At 47.0% G+C, this 15573-nt stretch overlaps 10 protein-coding genes across 10 annotated transcripts; 6 read left to right on the top strand and 4 right to left on the bottom strand.

Annotated features, from left to right (window-relative positions):
- The first annotated feature begins 58 nt into the window (after positions 1 to 58).
- BT62DRAFT_531379 (uncharacterized protein) lies at positions 59 to 1222 on the top strand. The gene is made up of 6 exons (XM_043181278.1): positions 59 to 116; positions 168 to 175; positions 228 to 341; positions 390 to 773; positions 828 to 1004; positions 1070 to 1222. Exons 1-5 carry the CDS (start codon positions 113 to 115, stop codon positions 978 to 980), a joined length of 663 nt encoding a protein of 220 aa, XP_043044211.1. The 5' UTR covers positions 59 to 112; the 3' UTR covers positions 981 to 1004; positions 1070 to 1222.
- Positions 1223 to 1364: 142 nt separating this feature from the next.
- On the bottom strand, positions 1365 to 2416 carry BT62DRAFT_927985 (uncharacterized protein). Its single transcript, XM_043185408.1, has 5 exons — positions 2097 to 2416; positions 1977 to 2028; positions 1812 to 1922; positions 1711 to 1758; positions 1365 to 1662 (listed from the first exon to the last, which is right to left on the bottom strand). Exons 2-5 carry the CDS (start codon positions 2001 to 2003, stop codon positions 1504 to 1506), a joined length of 345 nt encoding a protein of 114 aa, XP_043044210.1. The 5' UTR covers positions 2004 to 2028; positions 2097 to 2416; the 3' UTR covers positions 1365 to 1503.
- Positions 2417 to 2531: 115 nt separating this feature from the next.
- On the top strand, positions 2532 to 5034 carry BT62DRAFT_927980 (MFS general substrate transporter). Its single transcript, XM_043185407.1, has 15 exons — positions 2532 to 2668; positions 2733 to 2789; positions 2837 to 2894; positions 2946 to 3040; positions 3097 to 3205; positions 3258 to 3492; positions 3547 to 3685; positions 3763 to 3850; positions 3905 to 3925; positions 3980 to 3994; positions 4050 to 4186; positions 4233 to 4336; positions 4388 to 4466; positions 4515 to 4750; positions 4807 to 5034. Exons 1-15 carry the CDS (start codon positions 2579 to 2581, stop codon positions 4850 to 4852), a joined length of 1509 nt encoding a protein of 502 aa, XP_043044209.1. The 5' UTR covers positions 2532 to 2578; the 3' UTR covers positions 4853 to 5034.
- BT62DRAFT_1001503 (uncharacterized protein) lies at positions 4923 to 5331 on the bottom strand (the record flags this gene model as incomplete). Its single annotated transcript, XM_043176746.1, has 4 exons — positions 4923 to 5029; positions 5089 to 5117; positions 5172 to 5235; positions 5289 to 5331. The coding sequence occupies 4 exons, from the start codon at positions 5329 to 5331 to the stop codon at positions 4923 to 4925; spliced, it is 243 nt and encodes an 80-aa protein (XP_043044208.1).
- Positions 5332 to 5372: 41 nt separating this feature from the next.
- On the top strand, positions 5373 to 7276 carry BT62DRAFT_927979 (alpha/beta-hydrolase). Its single transcript, XM_043185406.1, has 4 exons — positions 5373 to 5939; positions 5997 to 6242; positions 6300 to 6700; positions 6751 to 7276. The coding sequence occupies exons 1-4, from the start codon at positions 5450 to 5452 to the stop codon at positions 7177 to 7179; spliced, it is 1566 nt and encodes a 521-aa protein (XP_043044207.1). The 5' UTR covers positions 5373 to 5449; the 3' UTR covers positions 7180 to 7276.
- On the bottom strand, positions 7107 to 8512 carry BT62DRAFT_1072741 (uncharacterized protein). Its single transcript, XM_043178887.1, has 7 exons — positions 8301 to 8512; positions 8205 to 8241; positions 8107 to 8154; positions 7815 to 8048; positions 7675 to 7765; positions 7534 to 7617; positions 7107 to 7474 (listed from the first exon to the last, which is right to left on the bottom strand). The coding sequence occupies exons 1-7, from the start codon at positions 8308 to 8310 to the stop codon at positions 7301 to 7303; spliced, it is 678 nt and encodes a 225-aa protein (XP_043044206.1). The 5' UTR covers positions 8311 to 8512; the 3' UTR covers positions 7107 to 7300.
- BT62DRAFT_927977 (P-loop containing nucleoside triphosphate hydrolase protein) lies at positions 8418 to 11056 on the top strand. Its single transcript, XM_043185405.1, has 8 exons — positions 8418 to 8442; positions 8497 to 8592; positions 8647 to 8755; positions 8805 to 9024; positions 9076 to 9336; positions 9388 to 9734; positions 9786 to 10205; positions 10265 to 11056. The coding sequence occupies exons 1-8, from the start codon at positions 8440 to 8442 to the stop codon at positions 10792 to 10794; spliced, it is 1986 nt and encodes a 661-aa protein (XP_043044205.1). The 5' UTR covers positions 8418 to 8439; the 3' UTR covers positions 10795 to 11056.
- BT62DRAFT_531590 (kinase-like protein) lies at positions 10595 to 13174 on the top strand. Its single transcript, XM_043181279.1, has 13 exons — positions 10595 to 11058; positions 11113 to 11167; positions 11215 to 11268; positions 11316 to 11355; positions 11406 to 11505; positions 11562 to 11647; positions 11701 to 11880; positions 11928 to 11974; positions 12029 to 12197; positions 12308 to 12480; positions 12527 to 12577; positions 12661 to 12854; positions 12909 to 13174. Exons 1-13 carry the CDS (start codon positions 10908 to 10910, stop codon positions 13049 to 13051), a joined length of 1443 nt encoding a protein of 480 aa, XP_043044204.1. The 5' UTR covers positions 10595 to 10907; the 3' UTR covers positions 13052 to 13174.
- An 80-nt stretch (positions 13175 to 13254) lies between these two features.
- Positions 13255 to 14450, bottom strand: BT62DRAFT_1001498 (carbohydrate esterase family 1 protein; the record flags this gene model as incomplete). The annotated part of the gene is made up of 7 exons (XM_043176745.1): positions 13255 to 13280; positions 13337 to 13367; positions 13421 to 13573; positions 13629 to 13862; positions 13915 to 14149; positions 14205 to 14326; positions 14379 to 14450. 7 exons carry the CDS (start codon positions 14448 to 14450, stop codon positions 13255 to 13257), a joined length of 873 nt encoding a protein of 290 aa, XP_043044203.1.
- Positions 14451 to 14772: 322 nt separating this feature from the next.
- BT62DRAFT_927972 (uncharacterized protein) lies at positions 14773 to 15567 on the top strand (the record flags this gene model as incomplete). Its single annotated transcript, XM_043185404.1, is given in 2 exon segments — positions 14773 to 15216; positions 15227 to 15567. Coding segments are annotated over 2 exon segments (437 nt in total), but the record flags the coding sequence as incomplete, so codon positions are not given.
- Between the last annotated feature and the right edge of the window lie 6 nt (positions 15568 to 15573).

Below are 15573 nucleotides of genomic sequence, written 5' to 3'. Positions count from 1 at the left end.
GCCTGGGTCTGAAAGCTAATGACCCCTATGAGATGCTGTGTCTTTGTTTGGCAAGGGCCGGGAAGCTGACCTCACCTTCACTTTTATCCTCGAGTTCTCGTTTCATACAGTCATGGGTACGTGCTACTGCGATATCTGTCTTGTTTTATGTTTACATTACTTTTCAGATTATCAGGTCTGTCAATACTGATGAATATTAGTACCTCGTTTTGACCGTCATTTTGCAGAACCGTGTTGGATCCAAATTCGGTGGCGGTGGTGTTGCCGGGGCTTCAGAGACAAATGTTGACCGGCGTGAACGTCTCAGGAAGCTTGCATTGGAGACCATAGATCTTGCCAAGGTGTGTATTGCACATGGCTGGCTACGTTGAGTCTCATTCACCTTGAAGGATCCATATATTCTTCGCAACCATCTCGGCTCTCTCGAATGTCGTCTATGTCTGACCCTTCACACAAACGAAGGCTCTTACCTTGCCCACACCCAAGGGAAGAAGCACCAAACTAATCTCGCTCGCCGTGCTGCTCGCGATGCAAAAGACACACAGTTGATGATTGCTCCCACGCAAAGCAATGTCCAACGAAAAGTTTTCCTAAAAATTGGGCGGCCTGGTTACCGGGTTACAAAAGTGCGGGATATGGACACTGGGAAGGAAGGTATGATGGTCCAGGTTCATCTTCCCCAGATCAAAGCAGGAGTGATCCCTCGGAGACGGTTTATGAGTGCCTGGGAGCAAAAGAGGGAGCCACCGAACAAGGCATACCAATACCTCATCGTACGTTGATTTCTCATTCGAATAGTCTTCTGCTGGATATTCACCCGCTTCAAGGTTGCGGCCGAGCCATATGAGACCATTGCATTCCGTATACCGGCTCGCGAGATTGAAGATGAGGCTGACGACGCTGGATACTGGAATTGGTCTCATTGGGACCCAGACACTAAACAATATAGCTTCCAGTTCATGTTCCGCTTAGCCTTTTAAGCGATACATGGTGGGTTATATACGGTATCACGTCCTCTATTTCTATTGTACAACAGTCATCGAACCTCATTGCCTTGATTAATCTGCAGCATTATCGTGTTGTCAATTGATCGCGATGTGAGTGGCCCCAAATCCTAGTGACAAGGACTTTTCTTCTGTATCACTGTCAAGCACTTCGATGCCTACGAGGTTTTCAGGCAGCAGTTCTCCCTCCGAAACCAAGCCCGATTCGAACAGGGCATCTAGCCATGCTGAAACATGCTGAAGGTCTGGGTGACGCCAGGTGTTTCGTACAAGCTCTGCGTTCGTCAAAGAATATGGGTAGAATCTGAAATTTGTTAGGCGGCGTGGATCAGAAAGCGACATCAGAGCATGCGCAAATACCCAGAAGTCTGCGTGTGTTGGCTTGGTTCCTGCAATGAACTTCTCAGGTTCTCCGCGTTCACGCCGTTCTCGTGGAAGCAGGTCGAAAACTCCTAGTCTGCACGTCCAAAGTCAGTCTTGTTCTGGAATTCAAAATTTCTTACGGCTTCCTCGCCCGGGCGTACTGTTCCTTTTTCCAAGTCGTGTTCGCGTTTTGGGCAATTAACTCGTCCAGCTTAGCTTGACCAAACTTTTCCAGGAAGTGTTGCCTGCTTTTCACGTCCGCGATATCATCGTCTACGGGAAATTGACTATAGCTCTGGGTTCGTGTCAATGTTTAGCTGTCTTGTCACTTGGTGAAACGCACATTGTGGAGAGCACAAGGCCTGATTTCGTGAGCTATGCATTTATCAAACTTTGCTATCGTGAACCTATCATACATTACACCGTGGAAAGAGTTAAACACACCCATTGTTCGGTGAAACGCGCGTAAGCGCGTCCAGCAATGTCATCTTCCGCGGCGCCATTACCTCCAGGTGCGTAGATTGATTTCGTTGCGGACGAGAACATCTTCTCTAACTGGGAATTTTTTTAGCAATAAGGCCGAGTCTTCCAGTCCACCGATGTACGCACGTATTGAGCAATGTCGTAAGAGTCCATGATCTTTCGAATTGATAAGCAGCATCTACATGAACTGAATGTCAATGACTTCTGATGTTCTCCCAGTGGCCAATATCAATACAAAGAACAAACCGGTAATGTGACCTTAGGCACGCCGAACTGTGCAGGTAAATCTTCTTCTGACAGAGTAACAAACTCCGTCTTGAAGCATACATCGAAGAATCGAAGAGGAAGTAGGGTTTTCCAAACATGCGGCGCGAAAGACATGTTACGCCTAGGGAACAGACATAGTTGAATGAGAGTAAGACTTCCTGCTGTCTCGTCCATTGCTATCGCGTCGTCCAGGCTTTGGAAGCCTGCGCTCGGTAAGGAACCTGATTTTTCTGCTGATCGCAGAAAGGGGTGGCGACCCGTTTTGGGATCCGACCGCTTCTCGGGATGATAGCCGTTTACACGTTGGGCACAATGAACCGACCTGTTATCTGATTTCGAACGAGATACGTGCAGAAGAAGGGTGAAGATAACGAAATGGTGCGTCCTTTATACCCATTCGTAGTTGTTCGTGTATGTCGAGTTCCCATCATCGCCACATGTACAGAACCGTCTAGCGTGCCATGTCTTCCATCAGCTCGCAGGAAAAAGTCAAACAAGATGTCTCAACTGTGCAAGTTCAGAATTACGAGGAAGAATATGAAGAATTCAAGGTATGGTATTTGTTGAGATAACGCTACATTTGGCGTTGACGTGCTTTCCTTGTTTCCGCTGTAGACCTTGAACAAGAAGTATCAAGGAGATGTACTTGGAAAACTGCTTAGAAGGATTGACGTATGCTACCTACTGGAATATACTTGCTCATGCTAATTCTATGATAGTTTCGTCTGGTGCCTGTGTTTGCTTTGTTGTATTTGATGTCCTTTCTGGACCGCGGAAGTATATTTGCCGTGATTGCTTCCCTAGACAGAACTCAACGATGCTTCGCAGATGTCGGAAATGCTAAAGTGGCCGGCCTGACGACGACAATCCCAATGACGGATGGGCAGTATAATACTGCTCTTTCTCTGTTCTTCGTGTTTTATGTATGTTAGCATCTCCGTCTAGGACCCTTAGCCGACTGACACCATCATTTGCGCAGATAGTGTTCGAGATACCTTCACAGATGATGCTGAAGAAGTTTCGACCCAAATGGTACATATCTTGCCTGACATTTTCTTGGGGACTCGTAATGTCCCTGACTTGCTTGAGTGAGTCCATATTTATGCATTTTCGTGAACGACTTCGTACCAGTTTTTACAGTCCACTCATACCGCGGCTTTATGGCAGCCCGCAGTGTCTTGGGCATAACAGAATCAGGTCTATTTCCTGCCGCTGGATATACTCTTTCTACATGGTATTCTCGATCCGAGATGGCTTCTCGTGTAGCTATCTTCTTCTGCGCTGCATCTATTGCTGGAGCTTTCTCTGGAATTTTGGCTTATGGTATCAGCTTCATGGACGGATTAGCGGGGATGGAAGGATGGAGATGGATATTGTGAGTTCCCTCGCCATCTTTTGCCTTCATTTTGATTATAATTGAGTTGTAAAGCTTGATAGAAGGCCTTATGACTATCGTATTAGGGCTGCTTGGTCCTCTTATCATTTTGGACAGCACGGACTATTGCGGGAAATGGCTCAGTGATGAAGAGAAGAGATTTCTGATTCTCCGTCAAAGGTACACTGAAACAGTAAGTGCCACACCAACAGTGCGGTGCTACCACCTGTTTTCTCTGTTTGCCAACCAAATCAAATCGCTATCCTACAGGGTCCTGTACCACCCGCAGAGCATTTTAATTGGAAGTATGTCAAGATGGCATTCACCGACTGGCAGATGATCTTCCAAATAGGCATCTGTATGTATCGCATTCAAATTGTTATTATCTACATTAATTCGACGATACTATTAGATATAACTCATGGTGCTCTCGGTACGTTGACCTCCCTCTGTTCGACAAAGTTCGCCTCAATATTTCTATCTTGAGGTTACTCCATCTCCTGTAAGTGACTCTATCGCCAGCCCTGTAAAGTCCCCAGCTAACAATCCTCTTGTAGTCACACTACCGGTTATTATAAAGTCTCTGGAGTTTACTACCTACGAATCATACTTGATCCCCGTGCCTATCTACATTGCTGCTTGTGTCTTTACCTACCTGAACAGCTGGTGGGGTGACCGGAGGAGAAGTCGTTTCGTAAGTTTCATCTTTTCTTTTTCTCTGGTAATTGATCTCTCTCGAGTTACACATCGTCGTTCCTTTCACAGTCGCAATAATAGGTGTAATCATATGTTTTGCAACTGCAGGAAAGAAGCATGTCGCTGGCGTGAACTTGTTTGGATTAATGTAAGGAATACCCGCAATTGTTTGCAATCTTCTACTGATAATGTGTACCAGCCTGATCGTGTTCTCTTCGTATTCTCCTGTGCCTACCAGCGTCTCTTGGATGGCTAACAATGTGGTCGGTTACAAGAAGGTAGTTGGCTTTTCGTATTCACCGCTCGGGGTTGATGCTTATCGTTAGGTCATTGCAATGGGGATGCTTATGGGAGTTGGCAACTGTTCCGGCCTCATTGGTTCAAACATCTATCTCACGTCTCAGTCACCGAAGTACCAGACTGGCTACGGCGTGTCACTTGGGATAGCCGTCATGGGTATCATCTGTGCTATCATATTGAAAATCGTTTACGCGAGAGAGAACAAGGAAAGAGACCTACTGACTGCGGAAGATGTTGCGAGGAACTGGGACGATAAGAAGCTGTAAGCTGCATCCCCCTCTCCCCTTTCAGGGAGCGTTTTACTGACTCCTTGCTTAGTGGTGATGCTGCTGACCGCTCGCCCTACTTCCGCTATATCATTTAGAACTACCATGCGCCACTGTACATATATGATCCTACACAATGAATGGCCCTGGGCCACTTCTGATAGTCCTTCACTCGTTCCACGTAATAACACTGGAATCATCGTCAGGAAGGTCAGGGTGTTCTCGTTTGCGATGAGTAGTGACGCGATCACGGGTGGGGAAGAGTCGAAAACAGCCTGTACCACAGCATAGCATAGCATAAGTTATGCTTCTGCAATATACATATAATAAGCACCTTGATATGCACAAATAAAAAGTGGGGTCCTGAGTCAGAAAAAATGAGGACCCGACCGAGTTTTTCTTCAGTTTCCAACGCACTCTGGTGGTGAAGTAACCTTGGCTAACGCCGTTGCGGCTTCCAAGTCCTCTCTGGTAGTGGACACTGTCACATAATTGAAGTTATTGCTAGTCTCCTAGTAGATACGGTTTACGCACCGTCATTGAGGGCGGGCTGTGGTGGGAGTACGGAAGCAATCATCTTAACCCTAACCCCACATCAACCCCACAATTCAAGTTACAATTCAGTACCCGCTGCATTACTTACATAACTCAATGACCGTTGCATGCGCCGCATAGCTTGCTCGTCGTTCGTCGCAATGCCTGAGAAGCCTCCGAAGCCAAAAACTGCTTCTCAGGCACCTTCGACATCACCCTCTGCGTTTCGCAAGTCATCTCAACCTGTAGTGCGGTGGGTTGAAACCTGGTCGCCGTACCACGACACCAGTTCAAGTAAATCGGCAACATCCTCTCCCTCGTCGTCCCGGTCGTCGACTCCCCTGTCGCCAGGCTTGGCGTCGTTGAATGAGGCCCTGCATGAATCATTACGTTTACCCACACGTCCGCCTTTGGCTCGGCTACCAACGCCACTGTACACATCGCGTCTTGGACACGGCCATTCCCCGCATTTTTTCGACAGCCTTACACGAACGACCTTGCCGACGTCATCATTATCGACTGAAAGCCCACTGAATCATTCCACTTCTCCACTATCAACTTCTCCGATGTCTTCCATTGGTTCCCACTCTTGCTGGGCGAAGATGACAGAGCAGATACAGTCGAAGAGGAGCGGGATCGCATCCGTAAGAAGTGTATATTCCTCGCCTTCTCCTTTTTGGATGTCTTAAGAATGCTCATGTTACATAGACCGCTCTCCGAAAAATCCGATCATCTTTTGTCATGGTCTTCTGGGCTTCGATTCAGTTACTATTGGACCTGCAATCGCTGCTCTACAAGTAACCCACTGGCGGGGTATAAAAGAAGTGTTAGAGGCCAACGGAACAGAGGTTCTTATTACCAGGGTTCCAGCCACAAGCACACCCATCGACAGGGCGAAAGTGCTGGAAGAAAAAATATCTGCGGCTTATCCCGGTCGCAATGTGCATCTAATAGGTATGCCTTCTACTATTATAATGGTTCTCAATATCTCAAGTGTGTGTGGCGTAAAAGGTCATAGTATGGGAGGCCTTGACTGTCGCTATCTAACTTCCAAACTTCCTCATCGAAATTTCTCGGTTCTGTCCATAACTACGATCGGGACTCCTCACCGAGGCTCCGCGTTTGCCGACCATTTTCTCACTACGCTGGGGAAAAGCCGCATGCCTTCATTCCTGCGATTCCTGGATATGCTCCCGAACGGTGGAGGGGACGGAAAAGCATTCGAATTTCTTACACTCGAAAATATGCGTCGTTTCAACGAAGAAGTCAAGGACGTGGATGGCGTTCAATACTTTAGCTGGGGAGCTGTTTACGATCCCGGGTTTGTGGATACTTGGAAATGGTCGCACTCAGTGGTGCTAGAGAAAGAAGGACCCAATGATGGCTTAGTTTCTGTCAACTCTGCGAAATGGGTAGGTGCCTCATGTGCCTCTAACTGCCATCTTGAATTCATACCTTGTAGGGAACGTACCTTGGTACACTAGAGGACGTGAACCATCTTGACCTAGTCGGTTGGATAAACGCTGCCCGATATAAATGGGCGGAAATGACCGGGCGCCAAATCAACTTCCGGCCGGCAACATTCTACCTAGGCGTCGCGGATATGCTAGCAGAGAGGGTTGAAGGTCAACCCAGTCTTTCCACAGATGATAGTCATTCCAATGGCTATTCGAGCAGTGGTAAGGGTAACAAGACTGGAAGTGTTGCGATTGTAAAGGAGGAATTGGACGACCACTCAACCGTAAACGATGAAGCGGTGACAATCACTACCGGCGAAGACGTTGACAAGACTACTGGGATCACAAACGGACTATCTAACGTCAACTTGCATACTATTGAACTAGATAATCGGAACCAGGAAGATTATGACAGCTCAAGACCACGCCTATAGCGTTAATATCATGTAGCATTAGTTCTATCATATAACGTATTCTAATACCATATAATAATGTATCAATATAATTTGCAAGCATGTTGTTCGTCGCGCATACTCGCGGTCGAGGTAAAATGCTTCAGCTCGTTGTCATTTTTCTCTCAATGATCAATGCAGATATCAAAATGTGGTCAAAGAATTGATGCCCATCTGGAAACACAGTCAGCATCGGGTCTGGAAGAGGTGGAGACGATGCAATTGGTGGTGGGATAAACGTTGCAAGCTGGCCCCTGGATTCATCCGCAGCGTAGCACTGACACATTGCCATTTTTTTAATTTGAATATATCAGAGAGAAAGCATGATTGGCTTACGATGCACATGAATGACCCATCTTCAAGCGCTGTCCTACAATCCCAGCGAAGGGATATGCCACCGAGACCCCACCACCAATGCCGCTATTTGATGCTATGCAGTAAGTGCGCGCTCGATCCAATGCCAACAGTTCTCTCTACCGGTGAAGATTGTATATTGGAGAGTACGTTTGATATGCGCGTATTGAAGCCTCTCATCATAAGTATTTCTCGAGAGTGGTTTATGGCCAACCTAAGAGAAGTTAAGGTTTACGATGTGATGGGATAACTATAAAACGTACTCAAATTCACCCAAGAGCAGGTTGTCTTCCGACCCAACTCTATGAACACTTGTCACGTACGATATTGGGAGAAACGGATTGAGGTTCAGCGATACCGAGATAGTGTATGATGGTAAGGACTCAGATCCGGATGCTCTTCCCGTGTTGGGTGGAGGTATCAACAACATTGTCTTAGAATTCCAGTTAGTAAAAGTGTATGTTACTGGATGCTCTGGACGCTCATGGGTCCAATATCTTCACAGTAATATTGTTTAGTAGGTCGGCACTGAGCACGGACATAAGAATTCCTTACCGTGGTGGACGGGAATTCTCTAAGTCGGAGTATTCTGACGTGGCGTAACTGTTTGGCGGGTCCATGAGTGAAGGTGAGAAACTTGAATTGATGCATACTCGGGAAGAATAGTCGAGCTGGACGATGGCGGACGGTCTAAAAAAACAGAGCTCGAGCATCCATTCCGTAGAAGATGATGCAAATGAGAATCGTACCTAATATCATGGTGGTCGAAGAATAGCAAAGAAAAAAACGGAGGAGATAGTGTAACTTCGATCAGAACGTCATTGTCGGCAAATTTTCGGCGTTCAGCAAAGCCTTCCTTCCTTCCTCCATCATCTCTCGTATATAAATATGGTGAGTACTGTGGGCCTATGTGATGATATTTAGAGCGCCTGAGCGGACGTGTAGGCTCCCAAAGGTCGAGATCATAATCAGAGTGGACTGGGCCGAGCAATCATCAACAGGAAAAGCAAGGATGCCCGTAGAATGCAGGAATCGGGACTGGTAAGAGGTCGAATATACAACTTCGCGGTTCATATACTCACAAGTTTCAAGTAGTATGTCACAGATGTGGATCCGACCTCTCGTCTAAAATCTGTGACTCAAGAACGAGATCTGGATGAATTTTTAAATACTGCCCAGTTAGCGGGCACAGAATTCACAGCCGGCATGTGATGGATCGATTCGATTCATCTTTCTTCTGATAAGACTGCTAGAGCGACGAAATGTCAAGGTTATACAACAATCTGCTAGTACCTCGCAGAACCCATACCTTCTAAATGAACAAGAAGAAAAGAAAACTCTACAGAGACACAGAGAGAACAAGCAGCGACTAAGGGTACCTCGACGACCTCCATGGACGAAGGGCATGACTACAGTTGAACTTGACCGGCAAGAAAAAGCCGCTTTTCTTGACTGGCGTCGAGGTCTAGCTGAGTGAGTTTGGTCCTCTCTGCACATGGAGTTTGAATATAACTCAACCTTTAGGCTTCAAGAAGAAGAGCGTCTTCTTCTTACTCCTTTTGAACGTAACATCGAAGTATGGAGGCAGCTTTGGCGTGTCCTGGAGCGCTCCCATCTTGTTGTACAAATCGTGGATGCAAGAAACCCACTTCGATTCCGTTGTGAAGACTTGGAGGATTATATCAGAGACGTCGAGGGACCCGAGGGCGAAAAGGGAACTGGGAAAGGCATTCGGAGAAGCTTGCTGCTTATCAACAAAGCCGATCTTTTGACCTCTCATCAACGGTGCGTCCAGCGCCTCCCCTGTTCGTCAGAAAGTTTAATAACATTGAGCAGCCGATTATGGGCAAATCATTTTGACGAACAAGGGATCCAATATGGGTTTTTCTCTGCTGCCAATGCGGCCGCTCTGCAACAAGCGAGACGAGATGCCTTGGCACAAGAGCAGCAGGGAAATACAGTCCAGGAAGGGGACCAGAATAACATCACAGATGAAGACAACGATGTGGAAGAGCCATCTTTGAGCGATCCAAATCATCCTGGATCTGAGTCGGAATCTGACGACAGCGAGGTCTATTTCTCCGCGGATGACGAACCTGAAGAGGAGCAGGATCCTCGTGCTAGAGTTCTAACAGTTCTAGAACTGGAGGACCTCTTCATGAGGATGGCACCGGATCTTGCTGGTAAGCAGAACATCATATTTGATCTAAAGATTTTCTCAAGGTGTTGCATAGCATTCACTGACTCCACTGGCAAGCTCCCTCAAAAGCTGCAGGTCGGTCTCGTCGGATATCCTAACGTCGGCAAGTCTAGTACAATCAACTCTCTTTTGGGTGAGAAGAAAGTGAGCGTCTCATCAACGCCGGGGAAGACGAAGCACTTTCAGACGATACATCTGTCTGATTCGATCGTTCTTTGCGATTGTCCTGGTCTTGTTTTTCCACAATTCGCTACGACAAAAGCGGACTTGATCTGTGACGGTGTGCTGCCTATCGACCAGATGAAGGAGTACACGGCTCCGATCACTCTTGTTATCAAGAGGATACCAAAAACTGTTCTAGAGGCAACGTACGGCTTGTCAATAAGGGTGAGGAGCGTGGAAGAAGGCGGAGACGGACAAGTTGCTGCAGAGTCTTTCCTAATCGCATATGCCAGTGAGTTTCATCTCAATATCTTGAATTATTATGTAGCTGACAACGTGTTCCATTTGCAGTTGCTCGAGGATTCATGCGATCAGGGCAAGGGAACCCCGATGAAGCTCGGTCCGCACGTTACGTCCTCAAAGATTACGTGAATGCTAAGCTCTTATTCTGTCACCCACCACCTGGTGTATTGGAAACCGATTTCAATGAACAAACGCATCAGATTGCACTGCGACATGCACAGGGAAAGAAAAAGGCTCCAGTAACACGTGTTGGAAAAGATGCAGATACCTTTGTTGCTCCCAATGTTGGTGCCCTCGTCAATGGCACAACTGCTAGTTCTGGTGGAAGGACACAAGTACTTGATGCGGAATTTTTCGAGCAAAATGCTTCCTTGGCAGGACATGCCTTCGTTAATGGGAAGGCATTCTCGCGTTCAAAGCTGTTTCCGCATCAGAATTCAGTCACTGATGATGGGACGCCAGTCGGTCACAGACAAGCACGCATTGCCTCAGTCTTGGCGAACCAAGAAGGTAGGGGAAATAAGCATCACAAGAAGATGAAGAGAGTAAAGCAACGGAGCGGGAAGGGATACGATTAGGGTAGTCACATGACCATCGCGCCTGGCATACGCGCCTGTGGCGTTGATAATAAGCAGACTCAGCTTGTACTTGTATTACCATCTCCTATCACTCCTTTCTGCTCGGGCTTGCCATGCTTGGAGCTGTATCTATTCAGCAATCGCTTATATCGTCGTCATCTATCTGCCATGGAATGGGGCACACTTCTTCTTCACGCAGAAGCCGGCCGTCGATGTCGAATATATGCGCAAAATTGGTAACCGTGAAGAAGGGCCGCAAAGAAGGTATTTTCATCCTTTCTTACCTGTTTTTCTGCTACTCAACGTATCTTTCAATAGCGATAGTGCTGGGTTTGAACAAACCTGTAACGATAGGCAGAAATCCGGAATACTGGTGCGTTGGCAGCTTCAGAGGCCAGAGGCGTTCATCATTCGTTCTAGCACCTATGTAATTACAGACGCTTCGGTGTCAGGCCTTCACTGCAAACTTTCCGCGTAAGAGTCTCGGTTCTCTTGTAGCACCATCATCATCATTCTCTTAGCGTTCGATCTCCCAACGGCGGCGTCATCGTTTCTTGTCAGGTTAGGATTATTTATGGTATCCGTCTCCCTCACTCATCGTTAGCTTCTAGGACATGTCAAAGAACGGCATCATTTTGAACGAACATCGAATCAGGAAGACAGCAGTCATCTTGAAGGATGGCGATATAATCCACATACCGGACTCACTCAGTACGTCACTCCTACGTCACTCCTGATATCTCTTATGTACGCTCTAAAATATTCAGCTTTTACTTGCGTTCATCTTTGGAAAGATCCTGTCGAAAAAGTCACTGTCTTCGACCCTACACCTCCCCAGCAGCCGACACATAAGGTTCACTCTTACCAATTTCTGAAATTGCAGCATGATTCACCCAATCATGATAGCGAATCGGCGCATACATTGTAACTTCTCAGTGTCTAGGGACTGGCTCCTTTGCAACCGTGCATCTTGCTCTTGACACAGCACACCAACGGCAAATTGCCTGCAAAAGCATTCGGACAAAAAAGGAGCACGAGATGAGCCAAGTTATGAAAGAAATTCGGATTCTCATGGCTTTGAATCACGCAAGTAGATTTCGCAGTCTTGGATCATGCTTTCATATACTTGACAGCCTAATATCAATCGCATATATGACTCTGAAGTCAACGGCAACTTCATGTCGGTACTTCCTCTCTCTGGGCTCGTATTTCTATTGACCTAATATCTATATAGTCACATCTTCCTGCAACTCTGCACCGGGGGCGACCTATTCACATACATCACCAGTTATGCAGAGAAGGACAGTCGTTTATGCGAAGCCGAGGCGAAGTACATCATGTATCAACTCCTGAAAGCTCTCATGTATCTTCATGATAAAAGTATCTCACACCGAGGTATGACAGCCGTTTCGAGTGGATGCAGTTACTGATTTATCTGATTTATTTCCTAGATATAAAGGCAAGCCATTGGTCTTTGCTGCTTCAATGCTTGGTTTACCGATGTCGTCGTTAGCCTGAGAACATTCTTCTCTACTGTCCCGGTCCATATCCGCGGATACTGATCGCCGACTTTGGACTTGCCCGTCCTAAATCATATCAAGAAACATTTAATGTGTGCGGTACTGTCTCGTATTTGCCGCCAGAAGGTATCCTTGCACTGGATCAAAAACATCTGGGATACGTTGGGTGCGCGCTATGTCGTCTCCAATAGAATCGTACTGAAAGTTTTTAGGATGCCGTCTGATTGCTGGAGTGCAGGCGTTATATTATATATCATGCTATCGTACGTGGAACTTTATCTCCGCTTGAGGACATCCTTCCGCGCTGAAACCATCTGACCAATATTGATCATCATTTGACGTGCAGAGGCTCACATCCATTCGACTACGAAGCAACTTTTGGATCATCGGATAACTGGATCAGTCTCATTCAAGACTGTCGTGATCCCGAGTTTTCGCAAATCTCACAGAGCTATCTCAGCGGAGAAGCCCGGCTCAAAGAAAGAATCATCAACGGAACTGTCGACTTCCAGAGACCACCATGGGATGTTCTACCTGATGGTTTGTTTGGCTACCCAACTTGGCTGTTGTCAGTGACTGACTTGTCTAATTTAGCAAGGGCTCTCGTCGGACGGCTTCTCATTCACAATCCTTTACATCGTGCTACTGTCTATACTGCTCTTCGCAGCCAATGGATTACGACAGATCTGGAGGAACTTGATGCTGCGTATCGGGATCGAATACTTGCGTTCCAATAAGACCTGAAACATATCTTCTCCCGCCAGGTAGTCGCTGTTGCTCTGCTATTTGAACACTTCTTGCTGGTAACTTGTGCCGTCTTCTGCTCTTTTGTTGTTACTATTCTTTGGCATAGTTTGTATATTACTATCCATAGATGAGTGCGTGTAATACAGATGATACGATAAAAGTGCGTTTGACTTCTTGCTTCTCCCCTCCCTTTTCATGCTTTCAAGAAATTGGCATGGACTGTTAATGGAACGCATTCAGTGATGATCGTTATCCATACAAAAGTTTGTGCTTACAGTGGATGTGATCAGCAGCAAAGGTCGAAATCTACAAGCCCATTTCAGACAGGGACGGCAAGACATACTCACAGTAAAACGTACGAAATAATAGCTGTGATCGTACGCTTCTTGACTTCTCACACGAACTTGAAATTCGTCATAACCAGCGTCCCTTGATGCCTTGAGGAAGTTTTCTGGAAGAAGTTGGCCTTGCTTGTAAAAGTTGTCACCGGTTCCCTGTGGCTGGAGTGAGTCCTGTAGAAGACAGAAGAAAAGGACGGATTCAAACATAATCAATAAGGATGTGTACCGGCTCTTTGTAAGCCGAAATCAGATCAGTTGCGTCATATTTTCCCTTGGCCTCTTCGATGCCTCCCTGCAGATAGCCGCTGAAAGCCTTTTCACCCCAAGGGCATTTGGTAGGGTTACAGATTGGAGCAAAGGCAGACGCAGATCTGTATTGTTTCGTGGTTGACGAAAGATACAGCGTTAGAGCTCCGTGTCCTCCCATGCTGTGACCAAAGATCGATTGACGTTGCCAGTCCTTTCAGTTCGAAATAATTGATACCATCTCCAATCTTTGACATTAGACTTACAATGGGTAGGCCAGCTGCTTCTATAATCTCTGGGAGCTCCAATGTTACGTGAGTGTACATGTTATAATGCTTTGAATACTTGGGGTCTGTTGCATTGATGTAGAAACCTGCCCCCGTCCCAAAATCCCAGTTATCGTCCTCGCCTTCGATAGCCGCCCCGCGGGGGGAAGTGTCAGGAAAGAGAATAGCAATCCCTTGTGCAGATGCAGGTCCCAAGAATGAACCTTTCTGGGCTCTGAGTTCAGACAGTCAGCTCAGATCCTGTCGTGATCGAAGCTGCGATTACCGACCCGTTGTCTTCCGTGCAAGTCAAGCCCGATAGATATACCAGTACAGGCACTTTGATCGTCTCGCTGGCGTTCGGCGGAATGAAAAGATTAAAATTTGCAAAGAGCCCGCCTAAAGCAGTAGACTAGTCTGGATCAGCGGTGGGGTATGATAAGGATATCGCAAAATGGACAGACCTTGAATCTATATTTCGCAAGCTCTCCTTCAAAAACCTTGTTCGAAGATGTCTTTTCCAACTGTACGGACATTTTAACTGAAGTGGGCGATGAGAAGAATCGATCTGTATGACGTCGCTCGTACTACATAATCTGATCTTTGCCAAATAGAAAAAATAAAAACGAATAAGAAAAAGATGCACAGAATAAATAGTTTAGAGGCAACAGGTCGCGTTATTACTTCTACGACGAGATTCAGAACCGAGGACCTCGATGCAAATGGACATTATTTTTCGACGCGAAGTGGATTTACATCCACTGGAATCTCCTGGGCCCTTGGAGAGCCGGTTCCTGGGGGAGTGGATCTCGTCCTCAATATCACTCTTGGTAACGCTAGAAGGGAGGCAAAGGCAGCAACGCTAGAAGAGTGGAGGAAGGCATGGGAGGCCAGCCCTAAATGGGGACGCTACGTGATGGCAAATAGAATACTGCCATCACTGAAGCTGACACCCCACCTCATAGACCTTGCAGCGAAAAGAGAGATATTCGGCCGAGTGCCTCAGTGCAGAACAGGCCACGAATACATAGGCGAGTACTACTCACAATTCGTGCCAAGTAAGAACATTGACTGCCCTTGTGGAGAGTTGTTTCACACACGGGAGCACATCCTGCGTGAATGCCCCCTCTACGAAGAGCAACGGGGGATCCTCCTGAATGTGTCAAGGACTGTATACCTACCAGACATCCTTGGCACCAAGGAAGGGATCACAGCACTGAGCGAGTTCATGGAGAACACGGGAGCATTCACCCAGACAGGACAACTACAAAACGAGAGGCTCGCCCCAGAGCCAGAAGAGGAAGAAGAAGGAGGAGAGTGGTGGGAAGAAGACGAGGGCGACACGGAAGACGAGCATGGATAACTGCCACGCGCCCACCACACCATAGACCATGTCCAACACAGCCAGCCCCCAAGACACGCTCGCAAAACGCCCCAGGCTTTAGCCAACCACAGAATCAAACGAACCAATTAGCCCACCACGAGGGCACAAAATACCATACATGTCCGTTACTCTAGTCCACATTACACGCCAAAACACCTGGGGAACTCAGAAAGAAGAGCGGAGGGACTGGAACAAGAGGGAAAGAGGATCCTGAGGCCCTGTACCTCCACCGCGTCTTAGTAGTTAGCTTACTTGTTGCGGTTAATCAAATGCTG

This window comes from Guyanagaster necrorhizus, assembly GCF_019112545.1.
Source record: "Guyanagaster necrorhizus MCA 3950 unplaced genomic scaffold BT62scaffold_4, whole genome shotgun sequence".
Lineage (NCBI taxonomy): Eukaryota > Fungi > Basidiomycota > Agaricomycetes > Agaricales > Physalacriaceae > Guyanagaster > Guyanagaster necrorhizus.
The sequence above is the reverse complement of the archived record's forward strand: the minus strand, read 5'-3'. Positions and strand labels throughout refer to the sequence as shown.

Coding starts and splice junctions, on each gene's coding strand:
- BT62DRAFT_531379 (XM_043181278.1), top strand. Junction 342..389: donor AGACCATAGATCTTGCCAAG/GTGTGTATTGCA, acceptor TTCACCTTGAAG/GATCCATATATTCTTCGCAA. Junction 774..827: donor AGGCATACCAATACCTCATC/GTACGTTGATTT, acceptor ACCCGCTTCAAG/GTTGCGGCCGAGCCATATGA.
- BT62DRAFT_927985 (XM_043185408.1), bottom strand. CDS start 2,003: ATGGACTCTTACGACATTGCTCAATAC. Junction 1,759..1,811: donor CGCGTTTCACCGAACAATGG/GTGTGTTTAACT, acceptor ACGATAGCAAAG/TTTGATAAATGCATAGCTCA. Junction 1,663..1,710: donor GGCCTTGTGCTCTCCACAAT/GTGCGTTTCACC, acceptor ACACGAACCCAG/AGCTATAGTCAATTTCCCGT.
- BT62DRAFT_927980 (XM_043185407.1), top strand. CDS start 2,579: ATGTCTTCCATCAGCTCGCAGGAAAAAGTCAAACAAGATGTCTCAACT. Junction 2,790..2,836: donor AACTGCTTAGAAGGATTGAC/GTATGCTACCTA, acceptor ATTCTATGATAG/TTTCGTCTGGTGCCTGTGTT. Junction 4,467..4,514: donor ATGTGGTCGGTTACAAGAAG/GTAGTTGGCTTT, acceptor GCTTATCGTTAG/GTCATTGCAATGGGGATGCT.
- BT62DRAFT_927979 (XM_043185406.1), top strand. CDS start 5,450: ATGCCTGAGAAGCCTCCGAAGCCAAAAACTGCTTCTCAGGCACCTTCG. Junction 5,940..5,996: donor CGGGATCGCATCCGTAAGAA/GTGTATATTCCT, acceptor CATGTTACATAG/ACCGCTCTCCGAAAAATCCG. Junction 6,243..6,299: donor TCGCAATGTGCATCTAATAG/GTATGCCTTCTA, acceptor GTGGCGTAAAAG/GTCATAGTATGGGAGGCCTT.
- BT62DRAFT_1072741 (XM_043178887.1), bottom strand. Junction 8,049..8,106: donor GAGAATTCCCGTCCACCACG/GTAAGGAATTCT, acceptor ATTACTGTGAAG/ATATTGGACCCATGAGCGTC. Junction 7,766..7,814: donor CTGCTCTTGGGTGAATTTGA/GTACGTTTTATA, acceptor AACTTCTCTTAG/GTTGGCCATAAACCACTCTC.
- BT62DRAFT_927977 (XM_043185405.1), top strand. Junction 9,025..9,075: donor TGGCGTCGAGGTCTAGCTGA/GTGAGTTTGGTC, acceptor CTCAACCTTTAG/GCTTCAAGAAGAAGAGCGTC. Junction 9,337..9,387: donor CTTTTGACCTCTCATCAACG/GTGCGTCCAGCG, acceptor AACATTGAGCAG/CCGATTATGGGCAAATCATT.
- BT62DRAFT_531590 (XM_043181279.1), top strand. CDS start 10,908: ATGCTTGGAGCTGTATCTATTCAGCAATCGCTTATATCGTCGTCATCT. Junction 12,578..12,660: donor ATATTATATATCATGCTATC/GTACGTGGAACT, acceptor TTTGACGTGCAG/AGGCTCACATCCATTCGACT. Junction 12,855..12,908: donor ATGGGATGTTCTACCTGATG/GTTTGTTTGGCT, acceptor TGTCTAATTTAG/CAAGGGCTCTCGTCGGACGG.